General features: G+C 38.8%; 1 protein-coding gene across 3 annotated transcripts in view; it reads left to right on the top strand.

The window, feature by feature from the left end:
* Positions 1–13,283, top strand: part of TMEM67 (transmembrane protein 67) — a 33,051-nt gene extending 19,768 nt beyond the window's left edge. For 2 of the 3 annotated variants that reach the window (XM_081204454.1, XM_081204455.1), the window contains exons 19-28: positions 1,244–1,343; positions 2,236–2,375; positions 3,505–3,645; positions 5,034–5,114; positions 5,705–5,821; positions 6,427–6,543; positions 8,179–8,283; positions 8,823–8,925; positions 10,487–10,629; positions 13,049–13,283. In XM_081204454.1, the coding sequence (XP_081060580.1) occupies positions 1,244–1,343; positions 2,236–2,375; positions 3,505–3,645; positions 5,034–5,114; positions 5,705–5,821; positions 6,427–6,543; positions 8,179–8,283; positions 8,823–8,925; positions 10,487–10,629; positions 13,049–13,129 (1,128 nt within the window). In that variant the 3' untranslated portion in view covers positions 13,130–13,283. Of the gene's footprint in view, positions 1–1,243; positions 1,344–2,235; positions 2,376–3,504; positions 3,646–5,033; positions 5,115–5,704; positions 5,822–6,426; positions 6,544–8,178; positions 8,284–8,822; positions 8,926–10,467; positions 10,630–13,048 lie in introns of those variants that run through there. The other variant, XM_081204456.1, reaches the window with a different exon arrangement.
* The last annotated feature ends 384 nt before the right edge of the window (positions 13,284–13,667 follow it).

The following is a 13,667-nucleotide window of genomic DNA, read 5'->3' on the forward strand; positions in this document are numbered from 1 at the left end:
TGAGAAATCGTATCAGGGTTAGCATTTTTAGCACACGTTCCAGTTCTGCTGTTTTCTGGAGAAAGAAAAATAGTTTCAGTGGTAAGGTATCACTTCTTTATTTGTCTTCCAATAGCGAATTTTTTAAAAAAGAGAGACCTAACAGCAAATACAGGCAAATTAAGTAGACTGGCCTTTGCTAGAACCTGAGAGGGGACTTGTATGCAGAATTTTGACTAGAAATCCAAGCCAGACTCAGCCCTGCCTCTAAACTGTAGTATTTACAATGGACTACATTGGAGGACTGTTGCAAGCACACTCTCCCATTCATACTCCCACCCCAGCTGCTGCCTTGCAATATAGAAATAATGGGTTATTGACACTGGCAGGGCACATTTGTCTTTCAGTGTTTTAAAGCTAAACAAAAATATTTTTTTCAAATGAAATAAAACTTGAGTTGGAATACAATGTTTCGTATCCAACATTGCTGTCCCACTAATGCAGCAGATTTCCACCTGGGCAACAGAAGGCTCCTCTTCTCTCCTATTCCCTTCAGCACCCCATGCTCTTTCAAAATCTGCTCCAGATGTTTTAAGGGCACAGGAAGAGTAGAGGAAGAGCATTGGATGCAACCCAATATCCAGTCTGTTTTTGCAGAGGGAGAACTGCCACTGTCCAACCACAGCTATGCTACAAACTATGGGCGTCAGGTTAGCCCCTTGGAGATCAGTAAGTTGAACTAGGGAGGCCTTTGGTCTGATCCAGCAGTGGTCTTCTAATGTTCTTATGTCCCCTTGAACTCAATGGAACTTGCATCTCCATGTGAGTAGGATTTGCACAGTGACAGTCCCATAGATTTCAGGGGGACAGGTGTAAGCACATGTTCTTTCACAGCAATCTTTGGAAGTTAAACATTCCTAATTTTTAACTGACCCTGTTTACAAATTTGTAATAGTTTCAGAGCAGGGATGAGTTAAATTGCCAAACTAGCAGCAGGTTTTTCAAGTGAAACTACACTTAAATATACTCCCCATGATCTTGAGTTGCCACCACCAACCCTAATGCAGCCAGCTCCTGTTGATGGATATAAGAAGTGGAAATATTAATCAGGAATGAGTTTTTATCCTATTTCTGCAGCCAGGTTTTCTGGATTGCAACAGAAATTGTACAATTCTGAATGATGACTTCCTGTTTTTAATTAGTTGTCTTCCTGTCCTAAATGCTAATTTAGGTTTATTTTTGTTTCATTAAATGGTTTCCTTAGGCACTGCAGTTTTTGCATCTGCTTGTTTCCCAACTTACGGTAGATATCTTTTTCATCGACTGGGAGCGCCCTAAAGGAAAAGTTCTTAAAGCAGTTGAAGGTATGTGTTCCTACAACTTCTGTCAGCCCTAGCCAGCATTGTTAGTGGCCAGAGATGATGGGAGTTGCAATATCCAGATAGCCACAGGTTTACCATCCCTTTTCTACGTGAATGTGTGGAACAGCCCCAAGAAATTAGGAATATGTCCCAGCTGTAGTCAGTTAAGATACTGTTTTATTTGAATGTGGGCAACACCTAACGAAGTAGCGCTGTTGACGCAAGGATTTCCACCTGTGCAGCAGAACACACACCCCCCACCTCCTCTCCCCGTGTGCCCCTGGCATCCTCTGCAGAAGACATTTAGGGGGTGTATGGAGAAAATGCAGAGTTTCCTTGCAGAGTCTGAAGTCCTTGTGCTAAAAGAACTTTTGCATTGGATACCATCCCTTGTGCTGCCGCTAATAACTGGCCATGTTCCTGTGCTTATGACTTCCTTTTAAAGCACTAAATGATTTGCAACCTATATAAACTGGCTGGGGCCCTAAGATTGGCTCCAGAAGCCCTGCTCACAGACACACTATTGTGTCCCCCTCCCATGGGATATATGTTTGGCCTTCTATTTTTAATTGCTTTCAAGCAGGCATTAAATACCTTTTTAGTCCTATCTGCTTTTAATTACTGATAATGGTTTGAAGTTTTTTATGGTTTATTTATTGGTCTTTTACATTATTTGGATTGGGATATTTTTAATTCTTCTGTTTTCAGTTTTCCTGTCAGTGTATTGTATATTTTTTATATTATAGCTTGTTTTTGAGATTACTGTTTATTATATTGTGTTAAAATGTATTTTAATAGATGCAAACTGCTTTGTGGAAGCTATTTAAGCTGGAAAAGCAGGATATAAAGAAAAAACATTTAAGATCTTTACAGTTTGAACTATGCTTCTCCACAGGAGAAAATGGCGTAAGAAGTATTTCTGCACCTGTGAGCATATGGAGAACGTATTTCATAGCAAATGAGTGGAATGAAATTCAAACCATCAGGAAAATAAATCCTCTCTTCCAAGTGCTTGCTATTCTCTTCTTCTTAGAGGTGACTTTCAGATTTCATTATCATTCTTTTGATTTTTGATCTTTCTAAAGAAGTTGGGTAAGCGGATGGGATGTAACGAATGAAGTCATCCCATTCGTGCAAGGACTTTTGCCGCACAGCAGGACTTCTCCTCTGCTATTTCTGTATAATCCCCCAACTGTTCTGGGGGTTCCCCAACCTTTCCCAAGCAGATTTGTAGGAAGTATGTGCGTTAACAGGGCAACTTGGTTGTATACGACCCAATGGTTATATTGTGTGCTGTTGTGCTGCTTCTTTTTTTATTATGAGCTCCCAGTTCAGTTTAATTCAGTTTTAGTTCTGTTATCTACAGGTATGTACTTAGTGTATATGGGAGCCGCAGAAGTTGTATCTTAAAAACAAATAGCATGACACAACTAGACATCAGTTTTAATCTATTCATCATGCAGCATCAGCTGAAATACTTGCTCTAGCTGAATTAAATGGTTAGCAAATGCTTTCTCCTGCACACATAATGAGAAGGCAGGTGAGGACTAATTGTCTTGGGCATATATTATTAGTGAACAGGACAAGAGCTCTGTTAATGCTGTTTCTGTGCAACCTGCAGAGCTATTACTAGTATTGCCTTCATTTTAGACTTGCTTTTCCATAACAATACTTTGCAGATTCGGTTCTTGGCTGCCAAGTGGTATTTATGATGCAGGAAGTGAAGCAAGCTGCTCAGCTAAATACTTGATATCATAAAGCAGAATTACAATCAATGTTCATTCATCGGAATGGTCAAATCTTTAAGTTCCGGAGCTAAAATTATCCTGTTCTAGTGTTAATTTTTGCTAAGTCTTAACTAAAAATGGGTCAGCTGGCTTTGGAAAGGAGATGAAATTGTTATATTTTGATTTTATAGAATTCTCTTCCGGTTTTATCCAGCATAATCCACTACATCTGCATCATAATTGCAAGTCTTTCCATACCATAAGTGTAGAATTATTATTTTTATTTGAATAAAAGTAGAGATCAATAAAATATTACCTCATGGTCAAAGATATTGTGTTCTGTTATTTTACTGTATAAGTCCAGCAATTTAGAAGTTCTTTTTTAATGCAGATTACTAATGAAATATCTTTTGTTATTTTCAAAATTACACTTTCAGGTTGTGGGGTTTTCAAATCTGGCCTTAATGGATTCTTCTTCCAGTCTTAAAAGGAGCCCAGAAAGTTACATAGCTCCCTGGAGTCGTATTCTGAGATTTGGCGTGTCTGCTGTCCTTTGGCTAGTGATTGCCATAATACAGGTAGACCTTTCCATTGCCACTATATATTTAACTGTCTTCACTTCAAGTTATACAGATCTGCCTTTGCTGATTTTGTTGTTGTTAAAAGATTATAATTCTGGTTGTATTGGATGTCCTTGGAAAGGCACAAACTAAGTATTTGTTTGTTTCTACATTTTTCTTTATTTGGAGATCTATTTTCATTGGGAAGAACGTAGAAGTTGACATCCATCAGTTATTAGCATAAAAGATCTCAGTTGGTGTTAGTGATCTGCTCTAACAAAACTTGTTTGTACACGTGTGTGTACAAAGAGCAGACATGCTTTGTGACATACCTATGAACATACAGAGGTGCCCCGCAAGACGAATAACTCGCTAGACGAAAGAGTTTTCCGTTTTGGAGGTGCTTCGCAAAACGGATTTCCTATGGGCTTGCTTCGCAAGACGACAATGTCTTGCGAGTTCCTGCTGGTTTTTTTTCCTTTCCCCCCCCCTTTTTCTAAGCTGCTAAGCCGCTTATCAGCTGATCCGATCAGCAGATAAGCCGCTAAAAGCCGCTAATAGCGCTAATCCGCTAATCCTTCAATGGGCTTGTTTCGCAAGATGAAAAAACCGCTAGACGAAGAGAATCACAGAACGGATTCTTTTCGTCTTGCGAGGCACCACTGTACAGTGGAAAATCAACTTTCCGCTGGAATTTTATTGGTGGGTTTGAACTTTGGAAAGTTCAAAAGATACTTGAAAAAAGTGGTTTAAAATGTCTAATTGCAATTTGAAATACATGTGCTATTGGAAATAGTTCATACAGAATCTGCAGATAAGAGAAGATTATTGAAGACAAAACAAAGAATGGGCCTCCTTGCAGTTTTCACACATAGTTGAAAGAGAAGGAAAACAAAGTAGGGGAGGAGCAGCAGCAGCAGGAATGCTCAACTGAGAGTGCAGTTTCCAGATTTCTCAAGAAAGGAAAAAACACACACAAAAACAGAATTGCTCAGTCACCTCTAGGTCATTAGTCAACAACAGGCATAGGGAAACTCTGCCCTCCAAATGTTTTGAGACTACAATTCCCATCATCCCTGACCACTGACCCTGTTAGCTAGGGATGATGGGAGTTGTAGTCTCAAAACATCTGGAGGGCCGAGTTTTCCTATGCCTGGTCAACAACATAGGGGCAGACAAAACATATACAATTGCCCAGCATCCCAGACTGAAGTAATTTGAGATCAACACACTACATCCCAACTTTTGCTTATTTTTTAAATTACCCCCATCTTCTTTGGAGGAGGCAGAATGCCTTGGACTTTATAAAACAATGGCATCAGGCAGCTCTGTTTAAAACTGGCTCCTAAAGCAGAGAAATTGAAAGTGCACATCCTTAACTCATTAGTAAATCTGATTTGTTACAGGTGATTTACTTTTCTGTCTTCTATGAAAGATTTATAGAAGATAAGATAAGGCAGTTTGTTGACTTGTGCTGTATGAGCAATGTAAGTATTCGATCATTTTATGCTTCCAGCTACTGCCTTTCTCTGTGAAGTATGTTAATGCTTTAGAATGCTATAAATATGTAGTTAGTTTTGCTCTAACAGATAGCATAGTATAGCAATTAATAAACCAGAGTTGCTGCTCTTTATTCCACCAGTTCTTTGTCAAAATCTCAACAGGGTTTGATGTCTTGCTCACTTGTGTAATAAGGAGAAGACAATACTATATATAGTTTAGTAGACTCAGGGCCCTCAACAGTAATTTGAGAATCAACCCAGACCTCTCATTCTCACTCCACCAGTCAAGTGGGGAAGGGGGGAGTGAACTATCTATAAGCACATCCTCTTTCTCACAGATTTATAGATGCCTAGAATAAAGATATGCCCAGTTTCAAAATATATTGTATCTCACTAACTGCATCATGGTGGAACGTAAGTCATAAATAATAACTGCAAAACAGATTTGTTGTCCAAAATTTTGCTTTCTTGTTCAAGTAATCTTCATATCCATTGAAAAGAAACACTGTAAAGTTATATTACTATTTGAATCTGTACCTTTTAAGATGTTGAATTTTATTTTTCTTACGTTGTAGATTTCAGTCTTTCTGTTGTCACACAGATGCTTTGGGTATTATATTCATGGTCGGTCTGTGCATGGGCATTCAGATACCAATATGGAAGAGATGAATATGAACCTAAAGAGGGAAGCGGTATGTAAAACAGCTAGGAAGGGGAATCCCAAAACTCACATATATCAAGAATCCATGCACAAGAACTTTAGTTATTTTGTATTTCATTGTACAGTACTTCAATATGTGCTTAACTGTTGCCACTCTTGGGGGAGGGAATGAGAGATATTTAAGAGTAAGTCAAGCAATAAAGTTTTCTAGAATCCTTTTTACACCCTCATATTTTTTCTTGCTTATAATTTTGAACTGACTCCCATGCTTTATCAACAACTGCATCTGAAACTCCTCTTTCTTTCATAAACAATCTATCACACCAGAATGGGATAGTGATATTCAGAGAAACAAATAGAAACCACCCTTTTACACACCCGACTTATTTGTCCTTTGTATCCTTGCCCTAATTTTATTAAGTTTGTCTTTTTTCACTTTTTTCTTCTCTTTTTTCTCTGGCTTGTAATTAGCATTTCTAGTGCAGAACAGCAGTAATAATAATTATTATAACTTAACTATCAGTACAAAAGGGTAAAAGCAGATGTTGCTCAGTTTCAGCAGAATGGATAATAAATTCTTGAGTTCATTCCTTGTTCAAGTTGTTCCAGCAATTCTGCTTTATGTCATCTCCTTAGGAAAATCTGTGTAGTCAAAGAGGCTTGTTACCAAACACAGATGGTCAGACTTTTCAGATTTCCATTTCAAGCAAGATGAGGCAGCAGTATGACAGGATCCACGAAACATTAACAAGGGTATGTATACTATTGGCAGACTTGCTGTGCTGTCCTCTGTGTTTAAAATGCCGATGTCCAGGCGGATTCTACTTCAAGAAAGACATAGAATCTTCCACATCTATTTTTCTTAATCTTATATATCCTTTACAGCCAGTGCATCTTCATTATTCTGACCATGCATTGTGCATATGGATCATTCACACACAGACAAAAATAGATGATATGAGTGAGGTATACATTGTGCATCTGTGTGTGGAATGCTTGCATGGGAACTGTGGCCTCCCAGGACAGTAGAGCCTTTTGTCTATGAGTATCGTTTTGTGTCTGGGTCCTTTAAGTATCCGTGTGGCAGAACCTTGATGTCCAAAAACTGAAATTGAAGATATGACACAGGGTGTAGAATGCTGTTCTCGTGCTGGTACATGCCTTTAAAGCCTTTCTTGATTTGTGCCCCAACTACCTTAGGGACCATCTCTTCACATACCAGCCTGCCTATGTCTTAACATTTTCTGCTGAGTTCCTGGTCTTAAGTGTTGTCCTCCTCAGAAGTACAGTTTATTTACCCATGCATTTTAATTTGTACAACCCCTTAGCCTGTGTTATAATTGTATCTGCTGTCTTATTATAATTATTTCTAGTGTGAATGTTTTACTATATTGTATTAGGTTTTATACAAATTATTATCTATTTTCCATCCTGGAATCAGTTTTGATGAGACGTTGTACAGAAATGTTTCAAATCAGTCAGTAAGTATTCATACCACCAGTCATTAAAAAATGAGATCATGACTGGACTTTGATAGAACTTCCTGTATTTTCAGCTGTGTCTGAATTTCTTCTACAGTCATACCTCGGGTTGAATGTGCTTCAGGATGAGCGCGTTCAAGTTGCGCTCCGCGGCAACCCAGAAGTAACGGAGCACGTTACTTCCAGGTTTTGCCGCTTGCACATGCGCAGACGTTCAAAATGATGTATTAGAGTATTATTATTATTATTTTGGAAGCCGCCCAGAGTGACTGGGGAAGCCCAGCCAGATGGGCGGGGTACAAATAATAAATTATTATTATTATTATCATTATTATTATCAAAATGATGTCATGCGCAGAAGCGACGAAAAGCAATGTGCGCGTGCGCAGATGTGCCGTTGCTAGTTACGTTTGTTTCTAGATGCGAACGGGGCTCCGGAACGGATCCCATTTGCATCTGGAGGTACCACTGTACTAGTACCATCTTCTGGTGCAGTGGATTATTGGGTACAGTGAGTGGTTTAGAATTTTGTGCACTCTTATATGATGTTAAAGACAATCTTCTGAAGCAGGGAGCCTCCTGTATTCACAGAGGCCTCCAAAACACGTGAGAAACAGGAAGAAGAACAGGAAGCTCACTGCTTCCAAAGATTGTCCTTAAACTTGTGCAGGCTAATCATAATGGCAGCTGGAACTAGTATGTCTTGCGTTTTAAATTAACACAAATATCAAGCACCTGAAGAGAGCTATAACCTTAAGGGCATCTTTCAATCAAGTATTTTGCTGCAAGCCATAAGTGTCTCTGAGCGTGAATGCAGTTGGATATTTCCAGCTAATTTACACATCCATTATGTCAAATGAGACCCTGTGTGCATTTTAAAATCATTTCTATTTCTTTTTCTCCCCAGAAACAGGGTCCTGTTAGACTTTTGAATTCATCTGCAACTACATTTGAGCAGAGTACTAAAGCATATCATACCATGAATAAATTTCTAGGCTCATTTATTGATCATGTAAGTATCACAATTAACATTTAATAAAAAGATTGAATAATGTTTTTGATATTAAGCGGTTGTGATTTAGCCTCCGTTTTCATGTGATCCTGTAGAGTAGAGATTGTGCTGTGCAGATGCTGGTACACTGCCCTGCAGTCAACACCACAGAAGTTGATCACTTGTATAACAAGTTGATACAAGATCACCTTACTTACTCTCTGTTGATTTTCCAGTGCCTTTTGATAAATTTTGTTTCTTTGCATTTGGAAAGTCTTTGGCCTGATCCTTTTTATTTTATTTTTCTTTTTTACTCCCTCGCTGAAATGTTTTTCTTTTTGTAGTTTTCTATTCTGCTGCTTTCGATGTGTGTTGTATTTCTAAAGTTGCTATATTCTTGTTGTTTGCTTTTAATTTGTTACATTAGCTGTCTTTAGTTCTTTATTCTGAAGTGCAAAAGAGGGTTATAAATCCCTAAATAAATAAAATAGTGCTTTTCTTTGTTTGTTTCTTAGAAGTGCTTTTATAATGAAAAGTTTGTTTTGTTTTTCCACTTATAGGTTCATAAGGAGATGGATTACATTGTAAAGGACAAATTGTTGCTGGAGAAAATCCTTGGAATGGAGTTCATGGAACCAATGGAAAAGAGCATCTTTTACAATGGTATTATCAATCTAGATGTTAAATTTTTAGGTTAGGTGAGCAGATGAATCCTAATGGCTTGTGTCTACATGAGTTCCATCAATTTCTGTGGTTTATTTTTTGACCAAGCACTTGAATGCTACTGGAGCATGCCAGAAATGCAGCAAGCAGTATGGAGTTTAAATTCTCCAGTACCTAGGAGAAATGAAATTTGCCTACAAATAAATGAATCACATAATAGTAGAAGAAGTGAAGGTATATCTGAAATAGGAAAAAACATTGTTATTCATCCATGTAAGAAAAGCTTCACTGAGAATATATGAGTCTGCTGGATAAGGCCAGTGGCTCATCTAGTCCCAGTTTGGTGTCCTCTGCAAATGCACATCCCCTCAATTCCTTCATCCAAGTCATTTATAAAGACATTGAACAACAATGGGCCCAGGACAGAATCCTGCAGCAGCCCACTTGTCACTTTTGAGGAACTATTAATAAGCACTCTTTGGGCTCAATCAGTCAACCAGCTACAAATCCACCTAACGGTAACCTCGCTCAGCCCACATTCTACTAGCTTTTCTGCAAGAATATAATGGAGGACTTTGTCAGAACCTTAGCTGAGATCAAGATCAAGAAGGCTGAGATCAAAATACACTATGTCCACAGCATTCCCAGCCTTCTCTCTCAACTTGATGTCAGGACTTGAAACTTCCACTTAGATGCCAAAGGTGTCTTATCCCTCAGTGTTTGTTTAGACAGAACCTGTTTCATCTTGAACTTTGTAGTCCTTCCAGCACTGCACTTGACAGGCATAACAAAAGAAGTTTCACCTGACATAGTGTTAGCCATTAGTTTAGGACTTGTTCTGCTGCAGCTAAAGCTGATGTCCAGAGTAGTTGGACTACTATACTTTCTTCCATAAAGTCTGTCAAAATGGAAACCAGATGCTCCAAGCTGTATTTTTATAGATACTGATTTTCAGAAAGGTTTTGAATCTCTGCAATGTTCTGGTAGAAGTTCCTGAGACAGTTGCACTGGCCAGATAACTAAGGGTTACCAGATAACAGTAGTTGATAATGACACCATAAAGTTTAGATGGCATTTATTGGTTGCTAAATTCTTAGTCCTATAATTTTGAAATCTATGTGCATAGCTCATGTTTTAGTCATGCTGGATTTGGTATCTTTAAAACATATGATTTTAAGGTGGAGTGTTGTTTTTTTTGTTGTTGTTCTAAGTTATATAATAAAATATACTCAGAGAGATCAGTAAGAATGTTCAGAATGAGTCTTGGTAATCGGCTTCTGATTTTTAAACAGTAAGCACTTAATGGACATCTGTGCACAATGGGATGTCATGCAATACAAAGCCATTTTATAAAATTACGGTAAGTTTTTACAGCTTTCACGGTAAAGGAATGAAATTACTGTAGCTATTGCAGATTATTATGTTTCTAACTTTTTGTTTCAGTTTACTTGTTTTACTTTTGTTGTTTTTATCCATTCTCTAGAAGCTTTTCTCCCATTGTACCGCTTTTTTGATGCAGATATTATACATGTTTTTCAACAGGTTGTTTCCTTATTTGCAGATGAAGGACATTCTTTCAGTGATGTGCTATATTATGGCAATGAAGCCACACTTCTCATCTTCGACATGCTGTTTTTCACCATCGTGGATATGGCCACCCAAAGTTTTGTTTTAGCAGCTGTCCTGACGTATTTGCAACAAGAGGTAAGCCTCTTTATTGGAATGGAGTAGAGAATGTTGTTGTTTTTTAAATGATAGCATATAGTAGTTTGTATTCTCAGTTATCTACAAAATGTATTATTAGACATCACAGATAATTGTTTGTTTATTCGTAAGATTGCTAGGCACTGTTAAAAAAACAAAACAGGTGCTGCAGACTTGCAGTCCTAAGAGTAAACTCTGCATGTTGGAACAAAACAGGACTCCAGTGCTGTGGAAGTTTCTACTGGAGGCAGTGTAGGAGAGATGTTTTTTACTGCCCCCCCCCCACACACACACACACCAGCACCACCTCCCAAGCTGCTCCCAAATATCTCCCAACCCTCCAGAGCTGCTTTTCAGGGCATATAGGGGAAAGGAGAAATGAGCAAAAATCATCTCTCCCCCTCCCTTCCTCCAGTGGAATCTCATGTAAGCAGAACTCTACTCACTGCAAACCTGCATCCAACCCAAAATACATTGGGGGGAAAAGGGAAAGAGTCTATGGTAAAATTGAATGACTTTTCCCATTGAAGACTAATATATGCCAGATAGAATGTATGTGTGTATCAGGCCTATCATCCCGGCTAATTTATCTCTCCCAAGGAAGGATATTTTTAGACTCTCGTCATTCCACTTCTTGTTTCAAGTACTGTGCTAGCAGATATTGTAAGTTCAGTTGGGCTTTTGCAAACATCACCCTCTGCTCGTCAATTAGTGCAAACTGGCAATTAGTGCAGAACTGTCTAGTACTGCCCCACTTTCCAGTAAAATCCGCATTGTTCAAACAACAAAGGTGCATGACTGCTGTATTTCCTACCAACTCTTAAAATGCTTTACCACATGGCCTCTAGGATTTTCAAAACTAGGATTCCTAAACTTGTTAGTTTCCAAATTTCAAAAGGATATCAGACCCATTAGCCTGACCTAGACAAAACAGTTTATAAAACTGAGCCCCAATCTCAGTACAAGAACACAATTCAGTGCTGGCACTGTAACCAGTCCTAGCCTTGGCAGGCCTCTTGCATACTGCCTACAGGCAGACTCAAATGAAAGGGAGCATCTGCTACTATTGGTGGCTGTTTCTCTTCATTTCTGGTGATGAGATCATGCTGAGGCCACCATCATCTACCATTGGGGCATACAGTACATACTGCGCAATGGTCAGTCATAAAGCTGGGGTTTTTTTCCTTCATTTATATTGTTTAGCTATGACAACCTCTAAATGGTGTGTATAAGCAATAGAATACAAAAAATGTAAAAATCAATAAAACTATAAAATCAGGTTTCAATTAAAATGCCTACTGGAATTTAAAAACAAAAACCTTAAGAAGTTCAGGGGGGGGCTGTCTGACTTCAACCAGAAGGGAGTTCCACAAAATTGGGGCACCAATACTGAACACACCATTCCTCATGAATACGAACCATGCATCTGAGCTGTGGAGGAACCACTATCGGTGACTCCCCTGAAGACCTCTGTGATTAAATATGGATATAGTAGAACCTCTACTTTCAACCACCTCCACTTGCAGACGTTCCAAGTTGTGACCAGGGCAAACCCAGGAGTAACCGGCAGGTTTGCCGCCATTCGCACATGAGCAGGAGTGGGCAATCGCTGCCCCTGCATGCGCACATTGGCGCCTCTCCCAGCGACCCGTTTTGCCATAAGGACGGGCCTCTGGAATGGATTGTGGTCGTGAGTAGAGGTTCCACTGTATAAGGGATTAGGTATTCTGGACCCAAGTTGTTCAGGGCCTTGTGAATTAATGCACAAACTTTGAACTCAACCACTAGCTTATGGGGCAACAAGTGCAAGTTTTTGAGCACTGGAATTATGCACTGACCATATTCTGTCCCCATCAACAGTCTAGTCGCAGTGTTTTGCACCAGCTGGAGCCTCAGACCAGGCCAAAGAGTAGCCCCACTTTGATGCATCTCTTCTAGGCTCCCTTGACAGTGAACACCAAAGTAACAATAAGACCATAGAAACACCTGTTTGTTGGTTGGTTTTTGTCTCACATCTCTATTGTAACATTAACTGGATGATCATTATGAAGATCTTCCCATAATAAAGATGTTTGAAGTTGACAGCACAGTTTTGAAATTTGTGGTTTCTTTTTTAGAAGAGTGGTCTGGAAATAAATTGTAAACAGCCCCCTCACTATGAAAAGCAGCTTGCTTTCAGGCTACTGTTGGGGTGACCAAACAACAAGTCTTATTTTCAGCCATTTCCAGTTACTGTTTATTATGTGAGGTGCTTAACTTGAATTGATCATACTTGACAAATCTAAGACAGTAACCTTAGATGAGATTAAAGAGCATCTAGCATTAGCTTAACATCCTGTCAAATAAGGAATTGCTGCTACACATGGATTATTTTGTACAATTTATGCCATAACATCTGAAGTTGGTTTTATCTTTTCAGATTTTTAGGTTTATTCGTAATACAGTTGGACAGAAGAATTTGGCATCTAAAACTTTGGTGGATGAAAGATTTCTTATATGAAAAGACTTTCTGGGAACTAATTACGGCTTTAAAATGACACACATACACAAAGGATTTGCTTGCAGTACTTTGTAAATATTCATGTGTAGAATCTTTCTTTCATATTGTGTACTTGAAAACTGCTGTTTTGGATTAAATAAATTTGTACTTGTAATGGATAGTGATTATTCACATGCCTTAAAAGGGATGCCAAGATACAGAAAGATGTCACTGTCAGTATTAAAGCTGAACCCATGCATTAGTTTTGCAGATATTTTATGTGTACAGTGGTACCTCGGGTTAAGAACTTAATTTGTTCTGGAGGTCCGTTCTGAATCTGAAACTGTTCTTAACCTGAAGCACCACTTTAGCTAATGGGGCCTCCTGCTGCCGCTGCACCGCCACTGCACAATTTCTGTTCTCATCCTGAAGCAAAGTTCTTAACCCGAGGTAATATTTCTGGGTTAGCGGAGTCTGTAACCTGAAGCGTATGTAACCTGAAGCATATGTAACCCGAGGTACCACTGTATGTGTACATCTCTTGTGCAGTGTTTTAAGA

The sequence above is a fragment of the Podarcis bocagei genome (assembly GCF_964188305.1).
Source record: "Podarcis bocagei genome assembly, chromosome: 8".
NCBI classification, from domain to species: domain Eukaryota; kingdom Metazoa; phylum Chordata; class Lepidosauria; order Squamata; family Lacertidae; genus Podarcis; species Podarcis bocagei.